This window comes from Halichoeres trimaculatus, unplaced genomic scaffold (assembly GCF_033239565.1).
Source record: "Halichoeres trimaculatus isolate MK-OKI-2021-1 unplaced genomic scaffold, fHalTri1.1 fHalTri1_scaffold_22, whole genome shotgun sequence".
NCBI lineage: Eukaryota > Metazoa > Chordata > Actinopteri > Labriformes > Labridae > Halichoeres > Halichoeres trimaculatus.
Window position 1 is genome coordinate 11,741,789 of NW_027437200.1, and position 23,439 is coordinate 11,765,227.

The following is a 23,439-nucleotide window of genomic DNA, read 5'->3' on the forward strand; positions in this document are numbered from 1 at the left end:
TACACTCAATTAAAAAATTTTGAGTACACAGTATGGAAGTATGCGATTTGGGACACACTAATCATGTGTGTTTTCTTTTTAAAGAGGTAAGACCGTAGTCATGATTTCCCTTCCTGCTGCATTGCTTAACGCTAGCGTCCCTGAAGATTCGCCATGTGAGATGAGTTCAGCTTCCAGGGCTGCTCTGCAAAACTCTGCTAAAAGCTGCATTGGAACAAATCAAAGCTGCGGGAGGCACCAGGTGTTCTCAGTTTCCTCCCTAATTAAATTACACAGGTGGGCCTCCCCACCTGGATAATCTCCTCCTCTGCCTCGACCAGGAAAAAGTTCCTCTATGGTATGATCTGTTCCACTTTTTCATATTTTATACTTAAATAAGAAAGAATCAGTGATGCAAGCTCACTCTGACTCTCATTTCCAAAGACTCCTATCCATAACCCAGATAAAGTGTGAACAGCAGCTGCTAATGTAGGCATTGTTAAAACTCTGAGCACTATGCCTATGAGAGGCCATGAGCTCGTGGAGAGGAGACAAATGAAACACCTTTATCAGAACTGACAGGCGGTAGCTGCCGGATTCATCAACCCAGTGGGACGCTTAAAGGAGTACTAAAAGAGACAAAGAATATCATCAGTGTTCTGACTTATTTACTCATAAAGTGTAAGGTTTGATTTCAAAAGAGTCTAGAGAGCTGCCACTATAGAAAAGCTTTAGCGATGCAGTTATTCACAGTGGACAGGTTTAGGAGCATACTCATCAGATCTTTACGAAATCAAAGTCAAAAAAAATTTAGGACATCATCAAAACTGATTCACTCTCAATGTCCTGAGCTTTTTACTCCTCTCTCTTTTCAATTTAAGCAGTTTGAGCTGGTTTCTCTACATTGTGTTTGCTGACGCTTGCACTCTGCCTTCAAATTTAAGGAAGCTGAGCAGCGGCACTCACAAGAGACAGAGTCGTGAGCACATCGCACTCCAGAGTATTACAGTGTTTCTACTTAACAAAGCAGAACAGATGCTTATCGCAAAGTGTTTTCAAAGGAGACGGGAGTGTTACCTCCTGAGGTTATTGTAGGACATGTCCAGGTCTTCCAGTGTGAGCAAGAAGTCATCGAAGGCCTGGACAGAGACTTTGACCAGCTGGTTGTTGTTCACAATCAGATGTTGCAGATTGACCAAACCTGCAAGGTCCCTGGGTCCAAGTGTTGTGAGGCGATTACCTGAAATCAAAACATATCTATACAGTCTTTCCAAGAATCTGGATTATGAGTTAAAGTTTCAAGCCTGTTAGCAGTATTGCAGTATTCCTAGGAGTAGGGATATTCCTTTGGCTTACCATCAAGATGAAGTGATCGCAAACTCTCCAGATCAGCAAAGGCCATCGGTTTGATCAGGTGGATGGTATTCCTGGACAAAGTCAAATCAACCAACCCCGTCATGTTGACAAAGTCAATCCCACTGACTTCCGTGATGAAGTTGTCCGCCAGCCGAAGCTCCACAGTGCGTCGGTCAACGTGCGGGGGGACAAACAGGAGGCCCTTGTCGGCGCAGAGCGTACTGAGCGACTCCGAGAGATTCCGACACACGCAGTGGAAGGGACAGGCCGAGACCACGCCCCACGTCTCCCCTGCGCAGATCAGAGACGGCAGCAGGCAGCATGTGACCAGAGTCAGCCAGTGAAACGCTGGGAAAGCACCAGAGTCGGGGAGGGTCCTTTTGGTAGCTCTGGGGCAGGCGCAGTGGAAAAGATGGGATGAGGAGGAGAGAGATGAGATGAGAGAAGGGGGGAGAAGAGAGAGAAAGAGGATGGATGGAGGGGAGAGGGAGGGGGTGGTGGAACTTTCTGCCCGTTGTTCAGTATGGAGGTGTGCGTGGGGCAGGTGTTTTTGTCTGCGGGGATTGAGGGGTGGGGGGACAGGCATGGTAGAAGGCCTGGCGATCCACAGACCTGGAGGAAGAAGAAGAAGAAGAAAGGGCTTTAGACTTGATCCCTGCTCAGACAAAGTTTAATGGAGTTCTGTGGAGTGTGTGTGTTTGTGTCTGGTTTCCTGTCTTCCTCCTACTCTGACTAGACAGAGCTGAAACAAGAGCCTGCTCTACACACATGCTCTCTTGTGTGGGCTACGGCCTTCTCTTAAATGATTACCTGTCTGCACTTATGCCCACTTGGTGTTTCAAAGCATAAAAAATCTATATTAAAATTGGTTGACGGCTTTGCTACATTTACTTTCCTGTTGCACCTCAAACATGTACAAGCACACAGATCTGTGTAACTCTTCACCAGTACGGCTTATTGCCTAGCAACAACATCCCAGAGGACCGAGCACAGCCAGTCACCATAGAAACAGTTACCTCGAAACCTATAACAACAGATTAGTGAAGTGTTAAATCATCAGACTTATTCTCCCGACTGTGGGTCGGGGAATCAAACTGGGTCACAAACTTATCAGTCTGGATTACGCAGCAAGAACACAATATTATACTACAGAGGACACCTACAAGAAGTGCGCCTGTCAGCGTGGACATGCAGAGCATCTCTCAAACACAGCACTGAAGGTATAGAGATGAGTCACTGCCGCTGATTGGCATGCACAATAGTTTGCAAAGCAACTGCAACCAAGATACAGAGAGAGTGACAGTGAGTGTTGATAACAGTTACAGCTACAGTAGCCAGAGAGGAGACAAGAGGATGAGGTGGTGACTCAGACACACACTCACAGAAGCCAACACCACAGAAGAAGAGATGTATTTTCATGCAGAGCAATCTGGGAGCTTGTTCGCTGGAGTAGAGCGTGGTGATAACGGTGATATATAATGTCTGCAACCTTATCCTTTGAGTAACGAGCAGACATAACTGTTCATCATGCTGACTACACAGGCTGACGCAAATTGTCAGCTCAATATTTTCCATTAGGCGCTAACTTTGCTCTTTTAGGGTGAAAGTAGAAGAGGCTGAACCATTTAGCTCGATATCAAAGCACACGGGGGGGGGGGTGTTCCAACTGCATTTTTCATTCTCCTCCCTACTACTTGCTTTGCTTTGGTCTGCTTCCAAAGTGTGAGCTCTATTAGCTCCATTAGACAGGCTCCAGTGTCCTATTTTGGAAACCTTCAGTCTACATCAAAAAGATGAAGAAAGCTTGTGCTTAAAATAATGATACGTTTTATCCCACGCTCCTAAAGCAAACCAGAGGGGAAGGGAAGAAGCAGTACACCTCTTAGATGATGGGGATAGATCACATATGGATTACCTCAGGCTCCTCTGAATGGTATCATTACTACCTTAATGTCATGCATTTCCTTTTCAAACAGGATGTTAGGGCGGTACATTATACTGATGGGCAATTAGTTAAGGAGAGAAATGCAGTTTAATTTGAAAGGACGTGCACAAAGACAGGTTTGCTCCCATTCATGCGACCTCTAATGGGCTGCAAATCCAGTAGTGTTAAAAACACAGCTTCTATTGTCGGCTTTTGCTTTTAAGTTCTTAACGTTAAATACCAAAGTGGCTCTTGGCAGCGCTAAAGGGCTGTAATGACTACCAGGACCTCTACCCCCTTTCTCAAGCCAAATCTAAAAATAAAACCTCCACACACACTCAGGCTTCTCAGTGGCACCACAGATAGTTATTTCCTTATGTCTGGTGTCATCAGTTTCAAGATGGGAAAAAAGGGACTCGCAGAGACAGTGTGTGTATGTGTGGGGGGGACAAAGTCACGAATGCCTGCAGTGACAGCCAGTCCCCAGGGGCTGTCGGTGTGGGGAGCCGACTGCTCCTGAGCTCCTGCAGAGGCTTGCATAGTAAAATGTGAGACTGCTACTGAAAACTGCCGCTTCAACACTGTGCGAGCTCTGCAGCCGCCCGTGAGAAGCCCAAACGTCAGGAGGTGTTGTGGAGCGAGCAGGGTTCTTCTGTCCCAGCTGGACCAGCTTTTGCTAATGCTGGATCCAAAGATAGCTTACTTTCCCAGATGCTCGCTGAATATCAATTTAATCACGCTCTCCCCTGTTGTGCGGTCCGTCTCTCAACTCCTGAGTTTGACCTTTATCTTTCCTTCACCCCCTTGTTTCCCTCGTCTCAGCTCTACAGTGCACTCTGTTTGCACTCGAGTAATAACTTACTCCTACTTTTTCTTCTGCTTTCTCCTGCTCTCTTTCAATTCTCACCTCTTCTCACTCTTTATGAAAGCCTTCACATCTTTCCTTGTGTCATGCCTCTTTTACCAACCTCTCGTCTCTTTCCCTCCGACTCACAGGGATCCTTCTTTGTTTCCTTGCCATCTATCATCCAACATTTATCTCTCTACATTGTCTTCTTCCATCCCGTCTCTCCATCCTTGCTCACCTCCCATCTTATGAGTGTCTCCGCCTCTGGCTGCTCTGTAAATTTCCACATTTTCTTTCTTTATGTCTCATTCCCACTCTTTCTTTCTCTCCGTCTTGTCTGCCCTTGAGGCAACCTGAGTACGACAATGTTATCAGTCACAGCTTTACCTCGCCACCTTCGCCCCTCTTACCCCCCTCCTCCTCTGCTGTAGTCTTTTTCTCTTGTCTCCATCGCATGCTGATTCTACTGCCCTCCATGTCTCCTTGCCTCTTCTGCTCATACTTCCAGTTAAAACCTATTCACACACACACACACACACACACACACACCTTTCGTGCCACACATGCACATCATAGTGCACTCCTTGCATAGAAACACAATCTTTCCCCACTCGCCTTCTTCTCTGACATCTCTCTTCTTCCACCTCTTCCCTATTAGGGAGCAGATCTCATTTGCAACTGGAGCAGTGCAGTCGTGAAGCTTTCTGACACACACACACACACACACAGAAGTTGGGTGTAACCGATCCATCCACTCAGTGATCGATCTGACCCAGTGAGATGGATAGCACCTTGTCCCGTTCGTTTACATTCCTCCACCTGCTCTCTACATCTCTCTCAGTCCTTTCTTCTCCACTCTCTGTCCTCGTTGTCCTTTATCTCTCCCTCTTAAAGATCTACTCATGTGAATAATTGATTTTAAGCAGGTTTGTAGAGTGTTGTTAGAGGCCTCACTTTGAAGAGTGATGCTCTGTGTCTGTATTTACTTTTTGAGAAATAGTGCACAGCTACTTGAAAGGTTTCTCATAAACTTGAAGTGGGAAATGAAAGAAACACAACATAAAATATTAAGTGAAAATCCATCTCTATCAGGCTTTATTAATTTTCTTCGATATAGCAATTTCCACCCCAGTAAAGCCAATCTACTTGTCAATATATCGTGTTTTTTTAAACTTCTATGCTGTTTTCATGAGCAAATAGAAAATGTACACACAGATTAAAATGGAAGGGTGGCTTTTCAAACAGAGAATTATTTCTTCATTTACATAGATTATAAAATAATGTATTATAAATTTAGTTCAATGACCTTCTTTATTTTTTGCTGTTTTTGATTAGAAAAAATAAATTGTACAGAGGCCCCAATTTCACATAATATGTTAACATTCATCTCGTGCTTACAAGTTATTAACCTTTGTGAATTCAGTAATGGCAACATTTCCAGTAGCCATCAATTACCATTATTTGCCTTTTAATGCCTTTATTCCCTGGTAATGTGCTTTCCATTTGAATAATGTATTTTTCACAAGAGGTCAATTAGGATTGGTATTTTGTGTGTAGGATGTGATTTAAAATAAGCTTAGCTAAAATACTTCATGTCTATTATTTGGGGTGAAGGGGCAAATCATTCACGTGGTGTTGGCATTTGAGGCACACCATGTTTTCTTTTGCCATTGTATTGCTGGTAAATGGACATTTCATGATCTGGTTACTCAACTTCTCAGTTGGGAGAAGAGTTGAAAACGAGCAACTGCTATAAGATTGTCTGCAGCAAATCAGATTCATGCTTTGTTATGAAACTATGTAAAACTGCATCGTCCCTATCAAATGAATAAATGCATGTTATTATTTCTCAAAGATAACTAAATCTCTGACAGTTGTTAAACTTATTTTGCACTTTTGCTAATTCATGTAAAACAAACCATAAACCCAAAGAGAGTTGTTTGAACTTTATTTTGAACTTAATGGCAGAGTGCTGCCTTTGCTCACGATAATCTGTCCCTGATAATTAAAACTGTATATACCAAAATTTTGAGTGATGTTGGTAAGGGATAGACAGACTATCGGCTGGGCCAATTATCGAGGCCAATATTTGGCATTTTGGGGCATATCGGCCAATGTAAAACCCATTCAAAACTGTGTTGTTTTGACTCTGATGCTTCTCTGCACAGAATTTCTCTCTGTCTACACTATGGAAGCCCTGGATGGTCATTTAAAACCAGTCATGCAAAACCAAACAGGAAATTAATTCAACTGCATTATATGCCTGTAAAAAGCAGCACAAACTCAAATCTGTCAAAACATTTGCTTGAAGGCATTTGAATGCAGTTAAGTGTTGGAATTTGTATGGTTCAAGATTTTTTACGCCGATATTTTCAGCTTGACTGCAAATGAATATCGGCTTCAAATATCGGTTATCAGCCACCATGCCAACTAATAATCAGTATCAGCCCCAAAAAATCCATATCAGTCTATCGCTAATATTGGTACTCATACAGGTATCAGTCTGAAAAAAAGTGGGATTAAAAAATCCATTGAAAAAAGACAACTCAGAAGGAAAACACAAGTTATCTCTCCTGGATAAGGTTATTATCTTGTGAAATCAAACGATTTACAGTCATGGATTGTTTCTCATATGAACAAGAAAAGAACCTGTGTGCACAGCATGGTTTAAAGTCCTAATGATATGAGATTAAAAAAAAACATAATTTTATGACACTAAAGTCACAATGTTACTGGGTTTTAAGCCATTATGTTACAAGACTGATGCCACAATGATGCAAAAAAAAACATAATGTTAAAAAAAAAAAAAAGTGTTATGAGAAAAGAGTCTTAATGCTAAAGAAAAAAGCCTGATGTCACCAAAAAAACAGCCTTTAGGTTATGAGTTTAAACAGTTGAATCTATGTTCACATTGCCCAAAGCTTTATAACTGTGAATATATTTATAACAGTACTTCACCCATTATCTTTAACCCTCTGGTCTGTTTCGTTCTCTCCTGCAGTCCTTGAATTTCCTCTTGAGATCAATAAAAGCTGAGCTCACACATTGTGTTTGAATTTCAGTACTGGTCTAAGTGAAAAGTCACAACTGTTGGCTGAAATCCTTGCTTCATGTGTATTCTCATAGATGTTGACGCCACCTGGCCACTCCTGTGATTGTGTGTCGCTATGTGCAACTCAACGTGAAATTTCTTTGCACTTAGCAAGCTTTCACTGGCTCTTTAGGGGTTGCTGCTGAACTTGCAGTAAGAAAGGAACACACAGATGTGAGCGTGCACTCACACACATAGCCTGTCACGTATTTACTCACACACACTTACACACAGGAAGCAGCAGGCGGAAAAACCTTTTACATTAACCCTGTTTGGTACTTCTAAGGGAAGAAAGAATGAAGGGAGTCAGTCAATAAAAGACGGAGGGTATTGAGATGAAAGGATTCGTGGAAGAAAATAGCTGAAAATGGATCAAACAACAATTCAAAGAAACTTAAACAATATCCTTTGTGAGGAGGGTGGCTTTACATGAAATCACATGTGCACTTGGCAGGGTGTGAGTGTTTTGGAGAGGGTGTGTGTGCTCATAGGCAATTGTACAACATGTGCATCCTAAGCTCTTTTGTTTTTTTGCTTTTTTTTCTATTTTGGGAAATATCTCTGGCAACACTACCCTGCGTGAACCCTCCACCCTCCAGAGAGCAAGAAAACAGTCGAGGTGGAGAGAGCAGGAAAGGCTGCGCGAACGGTCAGGAACACTAGCTAAAAGCGTCAGTGGAAGGAACCACTTGGCACCCCCACTGCTGGAGCACGACTCAGAACTGTGAGGCTGAGCCTGAGCTCACCCGAACTTTCAAAAAGTTTCTGTTTAAACACCCACCGCAGCCCTGGGAGGATGCAGCCAAACCCACATGAATATGAAGCCGCTAATAGCTTTATAACCATAAATTTCCATTAAGAGTGTATTTCAGTGATACTTCTGAACCCCGACCTAAACCCCTGCAATTAAAAGAGGCTGGAGGCTTGATTTAAAGCTCTTAATGTTTCTTTTTGGGAGTATCTCTGTTGTTTCACATTTAAGACCTATTGCACTAAGAGGCCTTATTACATTTCTGCTCCCCGTCTTTAACTCTCTGTGGACTTTTATAAATGTCAGGCCTTCGTACATGCACACCATACTTAAAAATGCTGATACACTCTCTTGTGGTTGTGTGTATTTGCATGCAGATTACCAAATTTTCCTTATGCTCTATGTGTTTGTGCATCCTCCCTGGCAGGCACAAATGCCATTAGCCTGTAATCGACTTAGGGAATGTTGCAGTGTTTACAAACAAGGGGATTTGTATTAGCTCTCAAAAGCCACTTATCACAAGCACAGTAATCCACAGATCTGATTGGAGTGTGAACAGGATGGTTTCAGTCAGAATCAGTGACAACCAGCCACCACGGCACGTTAGAAGGTGAATGTTTGACGACTGAAAGCCGACGATGGGAGTAACTGCAACAACAGTGGCATCTTTTAGCTGAATGCTTAGCGCTAACAAGCTGTGTCAGATGGTTAGAGAAGAAAAAAATACACACTAGCTCTACCGGCACGCATCCAACAATGGAAAGCAGCAGCCCTTCACACAGAAACCATTTTAATCACACTAAGACTTCCAAGCATGCACTCTTACTCATAATCCAGGCCCCTGATATTAGGTGAGTGCTAGCATGGAGAAACAACCGTGAGCATACCAAAACAGTCTTCCCACACAGTCATAATTATAGGGAGGCTGACACACACACACACACTCTCTCTCTCTTTCTCTAAGCAGGGAACAAAAGAACGCCCACAGAGCCTCTTCGTGCGGCAGTCGTGTGTACTGCAAGCCCACTCATCCTTTTGATACTATCACTCCTCTGTCGTTCCCCTGTCGTATTCTGTCCTCTTTAGCTGTCCAGAAATGTGTAGAAAGCACAGGGAGACGGTGTCAATATTGTATCTGGAAATGAAAAAAAAAACAAAAAAAAAAAAAACAGTGGGACGCAGAGAGAGGCTAACCGCTCTGATCCAGCATGGGGTGAGATACAGAAAGAGGAGGAAATGAGAGAGGAGCGCACAAGATCGTGGGAGCGCGGAGGAGAATGAAACCCACTAGCATGAAGATGCTAGAATGGAGTAGGAGCTTGAAGAAGATGAGGATGAAGAGTCAGCGTGTATGAATATGTGTCGTTAAGCGGTTGGGCAGAGAAATATGTAAAGGCGATAAACGGGTGAAGGCCGCCATCCGTCTCTGTCACAGAGAGGGATGAGGGAGGGGAGAGTGGATTTGATTAGGGAAAGGGAGAGATGTGGGGAAAATGAGTTTGTGAGGCAACACTGTCATCATGGTGGTGGGAGAAGGAAAACAGAGGGAGGAAGAGGGAGGCTAGGCTTAAGGATGGAGCAGGATGTGATGAAGCTTTCAAAGAAGAAAAGTATAGAGGTTGGTGGTCAAGAGGTCAAGCTTTAAAAGCATGACAAGAAACTGTGTTATAATGGAAGCTGTGGGTGCTATTGCATAGAAACAAATGTGTATAATTATATGCTAATTTTTCCCTTTCTACACAACATAGTTAAGCTGTCACAGTGTCTTCCTGCTTTTCTGTAGTACCATGATGGGAAATTACTCCACTCACATGGCCTCAGAGCCCAGTCTATAACAAAGTTCTGAATTGTTATTTAAAAAGAAACAAACAACAAAAAAAAAATGAAAATATAAAAACTAGTCTATTATGTAATGTTACATTGGGGAAAGTAGTTTTAACTCAAGTTTTTTAAGTTTTTGTCTCAGCACCGTGTTACAAATTGTATCAGTTATTACATTTTGTTTTTTTTTTACATTTTTTAACACATTTTGGATTCAGTATTGTGTTACATTATTGATCAGTTTTTACGTTTTTGGTTTTAATTGATCTTTTTTGTTAGTTTTTTTGTTTGTTTTTGTTTCTTTTTTTAATTTTATCTTATTACATTTCAAGTCATTGTTACAAATCAGGCTCTAATATGGCTGAGTGAACAAGTCAATAGTAATATGATTAAAAAAAAAAAAAGAAGATAAATAAACAAAACTGAACTATCACTGAAGTTTTTTTGAGTTTGAGCTGCCAACTCCAAATTCAGCGTCCAGGACCTCATCGAGAATTTTTTTCATTATTTGGGCCAAAGCTTCTTTAACATTTTGAATATTTGGTTAAAATTGTAATTGACCGCAACTAAAATTCAGCCATTATTTGTGATACATACAAATATCAAAGTAGTCTGCTCATTGTTGTGTACTACCAACTATCTCAACAAATAAAGGCTGGACTGAAAGTAGTTCTTAAGTTTTTGGCTAAGCACCTTGTTACAAATTTCGGGTTTTGTTACGTTTTTTTAATCACATTTTGGGTTCAGTACTGTGTTGTATTATTGACAAGTTTTACGTTTTTGGTTTTAATTCACCTTTTTTGTTCTTTTTTTTGTTTCTTTTGTTTGTTTTTGTTTCTTTTTTTTTGATTTAATTACATTTTGGGTCATTATTACATATCAGGCTCTAATATGGCTCAGTAAACAAGTCAATAGTAATATGATTTTAAAAAAAAAAAAAGATAAATAAATGGAACTCAACTATCTCTGAAGTTTTTTTGAGTTTGAGCTGCCAACTTTAAATTCAGTGTACAGGACCTCATGGAGAATTTTTTTCATTATTTGGATCAAAGCTTCTTTAACATTTTAATGGTTAAAATTTTAATTAACCACAATTAAAATTCAGCCATTATTTGTGATACATACAAATATCAAATAAGTCTGTTCATTGTTGCGTTCTACCAACTATCTCAACAAATGAAGGCTGGACTGTATAACACCTTACATGTGTAGTATTTTGAATCTTTTTTGAACTAGATTGAGACCTTTTTGCATCCTCTGTTTCAAAAACTAGAAAAAAAAGAGACTAAGAATCCTGTAGATTTGAAATGCAGTCCACAAAACTTTTATTTGTTTTGACTCTGATAAACAGTGAGTGGTGAATAAATGTAGCTCTGTTCAGGTCAGTACCTGTCTGAGAGCCCATCAGCTATCACCCAGTGACCATATATGACTCCCAGAGCAGTGAATTGCCTTCCCGCTGGGACTGTCTTTCACTACTGGCAACATGAGTAGCTAGAGTTTGTTTGGAGAGGCATGCTTGAGAGCGTATTGGCAGAGACTTGAACTTAAGCTGCATCCTTTCTCCATGTTTGCTGTGGATTGTATCACAGCAGGTTGTCCTGCCCTTTTTCATTCTTCACCGGTTTTTCTGTGTCCAGCCAAAGCTAGCTGAAGCACTACTGAATGATTCCACTTTCATAATATGTTGTAGGATATTCAGACTTATAACATCTGTTACCTATTTTGATTTAACATGCAACACCAAGCTATCAGATCAGCAGATCTGTATTATGTTCCAAAACAGGCTTAACTCCAGCACTACAGGATGACATAAAGTGAACAGAAACAGAAGCTCTAAGCCTTTGGTCTGTTTTGAGTCTGTGGGTGTAGTTGAGTCTTAAGAAGCTTTTTGGTCTATGGTAGCACCAAAAGATGTCAGTCATTAAATGCTTCATGTGCAGTTCCTTTTGAATCTTGTAGAGTCATCTTTTTTCAGCTGCATTGAGCGGGGGTACCGTAGAAAAAAAAAGCTCACAGAACCCCAGAGCTATAAAAGCAGGATTGAGAGAGAAGAATGGAGAATCGGTGAAAAGAACTGAAGTGTATTCACTTTAAAATAAAAAGACTGCAGTCTCCTCACAGTGGGGCTTCAAAATAATACAGTTCTTCTGAAATAACCCACTCAACTAATTCCTCCCAAACCGCTGTGTTGTTTTCGAGTGAGAGAAGAAAAAACAGAAATGGCTTGTGTGTGTTGTGTGTGTGTGAAGACAGCAAGTGTCTGTATCGGAGTGTGTACACATCTGCACGCACGACCCTCTCCGTCTTAATCCTTTTGGAATCCATCCTATTTGGGAGATTTTGATAATTGTTTCTATTCCTGGAACACTGAACAGTCAGGTTTTAAAAATGTTTTGTTTTGCTTGTTTTCACACTTAAAAAAAACTCTCCTTCTGCATCAGTTTAGGAATTTAAACGCTTATTGAAAAAACTCATTTGCATCTGACTTATGCACATTTCACTGCTCTTGCCTGAAAGTGATTAAACCTCATGTTTCTGTTGCTGTTACAGCAGCCTGAAAATCAAACTTCTCACTCCTTATGTCCGGGAAAAACTGACTTCTAGAGCCATGATCATCACAGGAGCTGAGTGAAACTACAGCTGTGGGCTTTTGCCTCCTGCAAATCGTCTTGAGCTGCTCTTTAAAGTATCTATAATCATTTGACATGGCAACACTTCAGAGAAATTAGGCCACTAAACAGTCTGGAGTAAACATAATGAAGTTGGTGAAGGCTTTGAAGTTGGCTTTGTAAAGGCTGTCACACTTAGCATCTAATTCACCGAGATAAGCAAGCCCGTCTGAAATAAACTAAGAAAGCTTTCCAAAAAAAAAAGAGTTTAAAAAGTCAAAAAGAGTTGAGTAACCAGTGTCAGCTCAGGTTTTTAAGAACCACTGCAAATGTGAAAGCTTAAGAAGTGGATGCTGTGGTTGAAAACTAGGAGGCAGAGTTAACCCAGCGCTCCAATTTACCACAGGCTGTGAAGTGGTCAACTGTGAAGACTTGTGCAATGAATCTGAGTCAGTGAACAATAGCATTGACTGGCCCTTGCTTTCTTTTGGCTCGTGAGTGTGCTACACTTGCACTTGGTGTCAGCCCCTCCTCATCTTTGCCCTCTTGTTTGAAATTTTGCCGCCTGGTTGCCACCTCTGTCAGTATCCTGCATGGGGGCTTTTTCGGTCACTTGTGCTGAAGCTTAATCCTATTAAAAGAAGTTGTGCTGAGAAGTTAGTTTCTCTTTCTGAAACAGTCGTATTTATCAAATCTCAAATCAAAAAGTTGATGGGTTTTCTTGTTTTTGAACAGTCATGACGTGATGTAACAGGATGGTTATCCTCAGGAAACTGACGTTCTAACAAAACGCTATGACTCTTCTGTGACCGGATGTACAAAACCTTAAAACTTAGTGAGGAAATGAACCTTTTTATGCAGTTTGGAAGCACATTTCACTAGAGCTGAAACGATTCCTCGAATGATTCGAGGTACTCGATTACAAAAATTACTCGAGTAATTTTCCCTGCCTCGAGGAATTGTTTAATTTTAAAAAAGATCAAAGAGTGGTATTTCAAATAGATCTGAGGCCATATTGAGAGAGTTTTCAGACCCCTCGAGCCACCTCTTACACAAAATAGCAACTAGCAACAAATCTAGCTTCTTTTCTGGAGTTTGGAGACTAATGGGTCATTCTACAAAACGGGTGCCATTTGGGTCCGCAACATTTGATGAGATGTACAAGGCACAAAAAAATGTGTCAAAGTGTCTTAACAAATTTTGGCGCTACCAAAGCAAGTGCTCTTATTGACATGCTGTATCAGAAAATTCTATTTCTTAAAGAGAAAAATTTTCATTAGAAAAATAACTGCTCTTTAACTAAACAGAAATGTATTTTATCGGATTACTCGATTAATCGATGGGATTTTCAGTAGAATACTCGAATACTAAATACGATAGCTGCAGCCCTACATTCCACTAGTAATCTGACCAAACAGCTCTGAAAGTTTTCCCTGCAATTCAGTAACAGAATTGGGTTATATCTGTGGCATCCAATCTCCTGCTCCTTGCTGAGCTTTTGTAATTTTGTTTCCTCACATTGGAAAGCCCACACGGCTGCACAGCTTGGGGATTATATTTTCTGGGAGGTAAATTGAATTGGCAAACAACAGGGGGGTGAGGATGATTTTCTTTGGCACTTCATTGGCACAGCTCGTGCCAAGAGGCAATCTCTACATGCTCTGTTATGAGGCACTCATTTTAAATTTTAAGTGTTATCCCCTATCTAGTGCCTCGACATCAGTATGTGTCCGCTTTTATGGCAAAGAAGGGGAACAGGCTTTTGTGTATGTGCTTTTTCATTCACCAGGTTGGTTTGTGTGTGCCGATATTGCTACAGTCTCACTCTGAGTCTGGAGAGGGATCTCTGTGTTATCAGTTTGGAAGTTCCTCTGTAAACTGTAGCTGCAGGTTTCATTCCATACATCCATAACTGTCATCCAGGCCAATCCAGTTGAGCAGCCAAAATGACAGGAACAGCTGAGCAAATGAGAGACATAAAGTGCTGAAAACAGCTCTGGCAGCTCCGTTCCACTGCTATACCAGGGTGCCTTTTTACTTGGAGAGGAATCATTTTTCATTGGTGGATAGCTGTCATACTGGTGCCAGAGAGGCGGCTCGATGCTGCTCTGTTTTGATGCTCTCCTACTCCAGATGGCAATAGCACAGTTGCATGTGATTACATTGCAGTGCAACATTGTTTAAGAGGAGGGCCAATAAAGGCCTGTAATTAATAGCTGACAGTCTTGGTTTATGCCACACATTCATCTTTCCCTGCAGATTACATGATTGAGAGTGTGATGGAATAAATCTTTACATGGCTTTAGTAGTTTTCAAAGATGCTGGAGGTATAAAGATCTTTCTCAAATTGGAAGAACTTGTGAGTTCACTGTTTTGATTTCTTACACTGCTGATTGTGGAGAAAAAAAAGTGCATTTTCCTCCTGGTGCGAACATTGTGTGGCCAGAAGGGATGGAACCATTCACAAAATCTACGGCTCAGTTCATATTACAGTTTTGGTTCGGTTTGGTGTACATTGTTGTTGTTTTTAACACCCCTGATTACCATACACCCTAATAACCCACTATTAGCAGATTATTTGTAATCAATTCTGTCATGTTTAGTCATGAAAAACCTGAAAGAATGAGGCTGTTTCCCATTTCAAACATCTTTAAAGCTGAGTAAAACATTGCTAGTTTCAACAAGCCAGCTCCTCAGTAAGGAAAGTCACTATTGGCCATCTAAAAGTCACTAAATGGCACTGCTGTCTAATTTGCAAAATAATCCATTTGCATGTAATTGTCATGGACTCCGTAGGAGAGAAATAATGTGGGAGACACAAAGCAGGTGAAACACAACATCATAAATATGTTTGGAACTAAAATTAACTTTCCCCTGTCCTTTTTTTAAATTTTTTATGTCAAAATATGATGATCTGATCTGCTGCGAGTGAGGATTGTCTCTGTTTTGGATAGGGGAGGGGCTGACGATAGCACACACTGCCTATTGAGGAGATCAAAACACGCTTCAACCTCAGACTCTCCAAACTCCAGAAAAGTCGAAAGAGTTGTGTATAAAAAACTCACCAGAGGGGTCTAAAAAGTCATTACATGTAGCAAGAAAGTCTCTAAGTTGGCAACACTCAGTTGTGGTTTTTAACCTACACTTTCTTACCGCCGTCATCAGCGCTCATACTGTATGACAAATGCTACGGGACAGCAGAACGACTCAACGCCACAGGTACACCCTCAAACAGCACACGCGCCTCCCTAAACAACTGTTCCGCGCGCGGTGCTCTTTCGCCTCGGTTTGCGCATGCGTATAATTAGAACTACACACTAGCTTCAAACTGAGCTGTTAAACGAACAAAAAAAAGACAAACATCAACCGAACGAAGCACACGCGCCCCGAACCGAGTGAGTAAAACCAAACGATTTGGACTTTTTCATAAACCATCTAGCGCCCTGTATCTGTGAATCATAAGTATTTCATTCTTTAATGCTGATAAAGATACTAGAGGGTTTTACTCACTCTCCACAGCGTACATTTATTGTAAAACTGACTTCAGTATGTCAAACAGAAAACCTTTGTATCATCCAGGGCTTGAAGACCTCCGGCATAGTGCCGGAAATCCGGCGTAGACAAACCTGCCAGATTGTGAAATCCTGCAGGTCGGTCTGGCTGCCCTCCGTTGATTTCGCTCGATCGAGTTCCGACTGAACCAGTCAGGAAAGAGAGGCGGGAGCTGCAGAGAGCAGCTCCCGCCTCTCTTTCACAAACAAGCAGCAGCGGCCCAAATCCGCTACGTCATACCGTGGCTTGATGCGTATTGGTCTATGATGAGTGTGACTGGCAGAACGATCGTCCAATATGGCACTGTCCGTCTAATTTGTCAGAAAAATGTGCTTCGTGAAGAAAGTAATTAATGACGGAGGCGGAGAGCAGAAGCGGAGTAGCAACCCCTTATAATGAAGCAGTGATATTGAGAGATGTTTTTGGACAACAAAGAAGCTTGGCTTCAGAGAGCAAGTTTACCACGTAATCGGGATACCCGCTCGAAAACTGCGCCGCCAGCGAGTCTGTAATCACGCAATCGGGCGCGCATGGATGTATTTTTCATCCATGCGAATTTCAGTAAAACCGTCACTCCTACTAGCGACTTCGGCGGGTTGAATTATTTAATTGTAGTTTTCTGAAACGGCATCTGAAATACTAAACCCATTGCAGTATGAGACTACGACACCACAACTCCCACGAGCACTGCCTGCACACAGTGTTTGCTCATTGGTCCCTTCGCAAAGTCTTCTACTGACAGGCGCCCCAGACGCGCTGGTCTTCAGCCTTCGTCTCGGACACTGTGACAGCTCCCGGTGTTTAGCGCCTGATAACGTGTTTTAAAACTTCCTCGCGTCTTGTTTGCTCTCTATGGTAAACGGATTCCGGGATTTAAGTCACAATCTAGCGCCACATATTCCGTAACTTGTTAAAAGTGAGGACATTTATCAGATGGAGCTCATTTAAGCTCACAGTGCACCGTTCTCACCAGCAACACTCACCTTGAGCAGGGGAGGAGGAGAAGACAGGAGGACACGTAGAGAAGTGAAACTGATCATAGATATGAGAAGCCGTAGGAACAGTATTTAAACCTCCTAATAAACAAACATTTTAAAAGTTATATGTAAAAAGTCCACTCTGGAAATAGTGTAAACAAACCAAATCATTCTAAATAAATGAAACTTATGGTCCAGTGTGACTTATGTAGGCCTACGTTATTTTCGTCTTCATGACGCATTTTTTTGACTGATACGACCTCAAAAAATGTATGATAGTACTACGAAGTGACTTGTAGTCCAGAAAGTATGGTACTAGTTTATTAGTGAAAAATTGCTGTTGTAAATACATATTAAAGTTGACAGTGTTTCTAGAAAGCTTTTTCAGTTTAGTTTTTATTTTTTCAATTAATCTTCAACCTTCACAACTTTCATTGAATGCAATATTATGCTCCTCCTTTAATTACTTTGTTTCAATAGTCTGCATATTTTCATATTTCGTACTTCCATGACCACGACCCCCCCTCCATCATCAGTTAGCCCAGAACTGCTTGTCAACCACTTCAACAGTGCTCTCTCCACCTGCCTCAATAACCTAGCCCCCTTAAAAACCAGAACAGTTACTTTTACTCACTCAGCCCCTTGGTTTACCCCTGACCTTCACCCCCTTAAAGCGAAAAAACGTAGGCTTGAAAGACTCTACAAGAAAACCAGACTCACAGTACATGTTCAAGCATACACGGAACATCTACAACTGTACAAATCTGCCCTTATCCATGCCCGCTCCACCTACTATTCAAACCTAATCCGCACCAGTTCTGATAACCAAAAGGCTCTCTTTTCCACCTTTAGCAAACTCATCAACCCCATTGATAACACTTCTCACTCCTTTACCTCAGAAAAATGCAACTCATTCCTCTCATTCTTCCAGTCAAAAATTGACTCCATCTACCACTCCTTATCAACACCACCCCCTGCTTATGTCTCCTCCATTCCCTCCTTTCCTCTTGTCACCTCACCTCTCTCCAAATTCTCATCCATCTCCCAAACAGAGCTGTCAAAAATGGTCTCTTCCATGAAATCATCCACCTGCATCTTAGACCCTATCCCATCGTCCCTCATTAAACAATGCCTCCCTACAATCTCCCCCTTCATCACTTCAATTGTCAACGCCTCACTTACCTCCTCCACTGTCCCTCCGTCTCTTAAACTTGCTGCCATCACTCCGATCCTCAAGAAACCTGGTCTGAATCCTGACGATCCCAATAACTTTCGCCCCATATCTAACCTGCCCTTTCTCACCAAGATCCTTGAACGTACCGTTGCTGCACAAATCAAGACCCACCTTACCAACAACATCCTCTACGAACAGTTTCAATCTGGATTCCGCACTCACCACAGCACTGAAACTGCCCTCCTTAAAGTCACAAATGACCTCCTCCTCTCCTCTGACTCTGGCCTTCTATCCATCCTCATTCTCCTGGACCTCACCGCCGCTTTTGACACAATCAACCATTCCATCCTGCTTTCCCGCCTTAAATCTCTCCTCCACATCACAGACGACGCCCTCTCTTGGCTAACTTCGTACCTCAGTGACCGGAAACAATTCATATTCATCAACAACTGCTCCTCTTCTACTGCCCCCCTATCCCAAGGTGTCCCTCAGGGTTCGGTGCTCGGTCCCCTCCTTTTCATCCTTTACCTCCTTCCCCTTGGTCAGATTATCCAACGTCATGGTCTCCGCTTTCATTGTTATGCCGACGACATTCAACTTTACATATCCGCCGAATCAATAACCTCTCTGACCCAGTCCGCCCTCTCCACCTGCCTCTCCGACATCAGCTCCTGGCTACAAAGTAATTTTCTCAAACTCAACCTCTCAAAATCTAATATTCTTTTAATTGGTCCAAAATCCCTTACTTCTACAGCCAATAACTTCCACCTCACCGTTCAAAACTCCATCCTCTTACCTTCTTCCCATTGCCGTAACCTCGGAGTCATATTCGACAACAACCTCACCTTCTCTCATCACATCAAAGCAATTACAAAAACAGCCTTCTTCCATCTTAAGAACATCGCCCGCCTTCGCCCCTCTCTTTCCTTCTCTGCTGCTGAAACCTTCATCCACGCCTTCATCACATCACGAATCGATTACTGCAATAGCATTCCTTTTGGCACAACCAACAACCACCTCAACAAACTCCAGTATATCCAAAACTCTGCCGCCCGCCTCCTCACCCGTACCCGTTCCCGTGAACACATAACTCCCATTCTTCAAGATCTCCACTGGCTTCCCGTCCGTTACCGTATCCAGTTTAAAATCCTCCTTCTCACTCACAAAGCACTCCATAACCAGGCCCCTCCATACCTTACTGACATGCTCCACCCCTACACCCCTTCCTGCACCCTCCGTTCTTCAGTAGCAAACCTCCTCACCGTCCCTAGGACCAAGCACCGAACCTGGGGGGACAGAGCCTTCTCTGTTGCTGCCCCCTCCCTTTGGAACTCACTCCCACACCACCTCCGTGATACTGCTGACCTCACTGCCTTCAAAACAAAACTCAAAACTCACCTGTTTCGCATAGCTTTTAATTTAACAACCACCGGTAACTGAACTTGCTTTTACTCTACACCTTTGAATTGTTTTTGTCTCGTCTTCTTTTCTATACATGTCCTTCTTTTTTCTGTTATCTCATTTTGTTTTTGTATCTGTTTTTAACTTGTTTTTACTGCTTTTACCTTGTAAAGCGACTTTGAGAACTTGAAAAGCGCTCTATAAATAAAATGCATTATTATTATTATTATTATTTAAGGAGCACAACCATTTCAGAGCTGAATACCTGATTTAGGTAGTCTTTATTTGAGTGTGCACAGGGGTCATTTATATTTAAAAAGGTTTTAAATCTATTTCAGGTAAACTTTAGCATTTCATCATCCGCCATGATCATTTCAAACATAATTATCCAACAACAAAATTGTGGACCCTACCAGAAGCGATGGCCACAGGTACTTATGCTGTATCGCTGACTGACCGTTTGTGTGAACAAAAAATTAGTGTTACTGTGTTAAATGTTGTTTTTATTATTATTATTATTATTATTATTATTATTATTATTAATAAAAACAATATTAAACGCAGTAACCCCCCCCCCTGCTTTCAGGCACAGGATTTTTTCCTGCTTCAAGCCCTGATCATCTTTCACACGTCTCCTTTGTGCCCTTTCTGTAGTCTTCTTTGTACTCAGACTGTCCTTTTCTTCTAACACTATGGAGACGTGTGAGGTCTGATTAACCTTAATGTGTACTGCCTGCTTAAAGCTCTGCTTGGGATGGTATTTTCTACTGATGTTGGTGACCTTTTGCAGCAAAAATAGGTTCCTAAAAACACTGCAAATCCCAGGTATTGAACAAATTATTCCCTAGTTAGTGTGGATTGGTTGCCTTACTAGGTAGTGAAGGATAAAATTGAACTGTTAAAATTCAAACTATTAATCAGAGTCTGAAATGAAAGATCAAGTTGATGCATCACTGACCTAAGCTAGTCTCTGTGAACTGAGTGCTTGTTCAACCAAAAAGGTGAAAATACGTTGATGTGTCTAAAACTTGTTTTTACTGACTTCCAGTGGCCAAAAAATATTTTTTTGAATACAGCTGAATATATGCCATGAAATGTTGGCCCAGAGTAATTAATCAAGTTGTTTAGTAGCCTTGGATGACCGTACAACTTGTTTACAGAGTTGGGGGTATTAGTTATAAGGAGGGGACTTGGTACTTTGTGTAACATCATGGAACGACTTGAAAATGTCTGACATACATTCTAGCTTCAGGCTCTGTTTTCATGTTTTCGTTGAACCTTCATTTTACTGTTTTAGCCTTCAGCTTTTTAGAGTTGCTGTTACCACTCCAGCCAGACTTAAGAAGGGAACTTCTGTGGACCTGTTCCCATTTTTGACAGTCCCACCTGAAAGAGTTTGGAGTCTGTCCCACTGCCTGCACCGGCCTGCTTCAGACCGAGTCTGATTAGAAAATGAATGCTCTTTAAAATGAGTAATTATGTCCCTGTCCTGCTACATTAGATAGTGCAGTAGCCTGCAGTCTGGGACCTTTTCCAAACCTTTGGAGGATGAAACTTCTTTATACATTTGAGTCCACTTTCACTAAACACTGTTCTGGAGTTTGAAGCTTAAGGATGTGTGTGAGTCTTGTATTCTTTGTAGGTGGTTGTGTGCGTGTGTGTGTGTGTGTTGGTGCTGGCTGGCAGTCATTGACGGGTCAGCCAAGAGAAGCTCTTCACTTTCTAATCCACATTTTCTGCACATGAAAAATGCACATTCTCACCCTCACATACCTACAGATGTACAAAAGCTTAAATGCAGTTTGCTTACACCCACAAATGTGCCTGCGCAGTGACACAAAGTATCACGAGTGTTGCAAAATAACTGACCTGCCACTCACCCTGAACATAATGCGCTTGCAGTTTTCAGTCCCTCTCCTCCTCCTCCTCCTCCTCGGTTTATCCCTTCTGTTTCTCGCATCCCTTCATTATCATACTCCCTCTGTCTCATGAGCTTAGCCGTTTTGTCCCCATGCATACATAGTCTTTGTTATTCCTCTCACCAGATCATCTACCTCCACTTAGGTCCTCTCAACTCCCTCTCATCAGCATCTACAACCCTGCAGTTTTCTCTGTGGGTAAATGTGTGTAATGTATATGCTTACAAGATACTGGGCTAATCAGCAAAATACTGCAGAACCACCACAAACAAGCAAGCCTGAGCAACATCTCCCACCCAATCAGACACCCTGCAGCTGCAGTAAGACAGCCTCTGATTGGCTGACATGACAGAAAAGTGTCTGCATGTGTATGTTTGTGTTGTATAAGGTAATTTCATGAACCAGCAGGGTCCTAGCTGTCTGTTGAGGCATCTCGGGTAAGAGAACAATTACCCAATCAGCTCCCTGCACACATCTCTGTAGGTCAAGGAAAAGCCAACAAGGCCACTGTGTTACAGAGATGGATGTATCGATTAGTTGTACACACATGAACCAAGCCGGCTCTATATGTTTCTTCCATCTTCTGCTTCCTTGGTTTTCCCCCTCATGTTGTTTCTTCTGAGTGAATGAAAGTACAGATGTGTGAATGGCTCAAAAAGCCTGGAGATACATGTGGCACGGGGATCAAAACAATATCAATGATTACTTGTTTGAGGCCTGTTTGATCACAGAGGCGGCTCTGAGCTGTAATGAATCCCTCTCTGCACTGTAACTCACCACAAAGAGCTTTTCTCCCCTGATATGAGACACTAATAAAGGAGAAACAAGGCAGCGCTGCAATGAGCCTGCAGGGGAAACTGGTCTCCCTTGAGTTTGTTGATTACATCGTCTCATATTCTAATGCACAACATTGTTGATACTGGCTGAAACCCTCTGCGACTCGCAGTCGGACTACGACTGTACGTGTTGTTGACTGAGAAGAAGCCAGTTTTCTTCTGAGAGCCGTTACCCTCGCTTGACTCTGCACCATGATTCACTTGAGCATCCACTGTCGATTGCATCTGCTGAGCATAGAAAAGCAGGATAACACCTGAGAGTTTGCAGATTAGTAGTAGTGTTTGTTTGCATGCTGCTTTACAGCTGTCAAGCGGTGATTCTCAGACACTCCCAGCTGAGGGATTTAGATCACGTCAGGGTCAAACAGAACACTGGTATCTGAAGTTTTCACTACTTTAAGGTAGGGATGCACGATATTGGATTTTTGCCAATATCCGATATGCCGATATATCGAAACCCCTTTTGGCTAATAGCCCTTAATAGCGATAAACACAAGTTTGTTTGTTTTTTTTCACTTTAAAGAAAGCTATGTCTATCCTGTACTGGAATTTATATGTTACTCTTATTGTGACGGTCTTATTTGTTTAAGAAACACACATAAAACAAGACAAAAACCATTTGATTTTACCATAAATAAGAAATGTATCATTTTTTCAAACTCAAGACATTCAGTATTGAAATACAGAAAAATAATTTCTTTAGATCACATGAACTTTAAATGTACAATGCATTTTTAAACATAACCAAGTTGCATTTGATTATTTTAGAGCTACTGTAACAACCTGGTAACAGACACAGAGCTCTGCAGTGCAAATAAATGAAGTGCTACATTTTATTTAAGGAGCTTATTCTTCAGATGGAAAATAATAATAATCCTAACTGAATAGCACCTTATCGGCTGTGCTTATCGGCAGAAATTTTCATATCTGCGGATACCGATAAACGTGTTTTTAAGCTTTTATCAGCCCATACCGATATTGTGCCGATAATATCGTGCATCCCTACTTTAAGGGTTGTTATATTGCTCAGTCATAAAGGCATAGATCTGACACAATATCAATGAAAGGATTTTTTTCTTGATCTACCATTGTAAAATCAGGGCAGCGAAAAAGTGTATTAAACTGCAATTCCTCAATTGTCCACTTGAGGCTGGCTCAAAAGGAGAGGAATTGTGATTAACCTCCATGTTAAAGAATCC

General features: G+C 41.7%; 2 protein-coding genes across 3 annotated transcripts in view; one reads left to right on the forward strand and one right to left on the reverse strand.

Moving 5' to 3' along the window:
• pcxb (pyruvate carboxylase b) overlaps positions 1-23,439 on the forward strand; it is a 472,827-nt gene that overhangs the window by 310,845 nt on the left and 138,543 nt on the right. The window lies entirely within an intron of this gene.
• The window catches only part of LOC141784230 (leucine-rich repeat and fibronectin type-III domain-containing protein 4), a 53,470-nt gene that overhangs the window by 22,663 nt on the left and 7,368 nt on the right, over positions 1-23,439 (reverse strand). The window contains exons 3-4 of the mRNA XM_074661989.1: positions 1,336-1,947; positions 1,057-1,219 (exon numbers count right to left, since the gene is read on the reverse strand). Coding sequence (XP_074518090.1) covers positions 1,057-1,219; positions 1,336-1,921 — 749 coding nt within the window. The 5' untranslated portion in view covers positions 1,922-1,947. The remainder of the gene's footprint in view (positions 1-1,056; positions 1,220-1,335; positions 1,948-23,439) is intronic.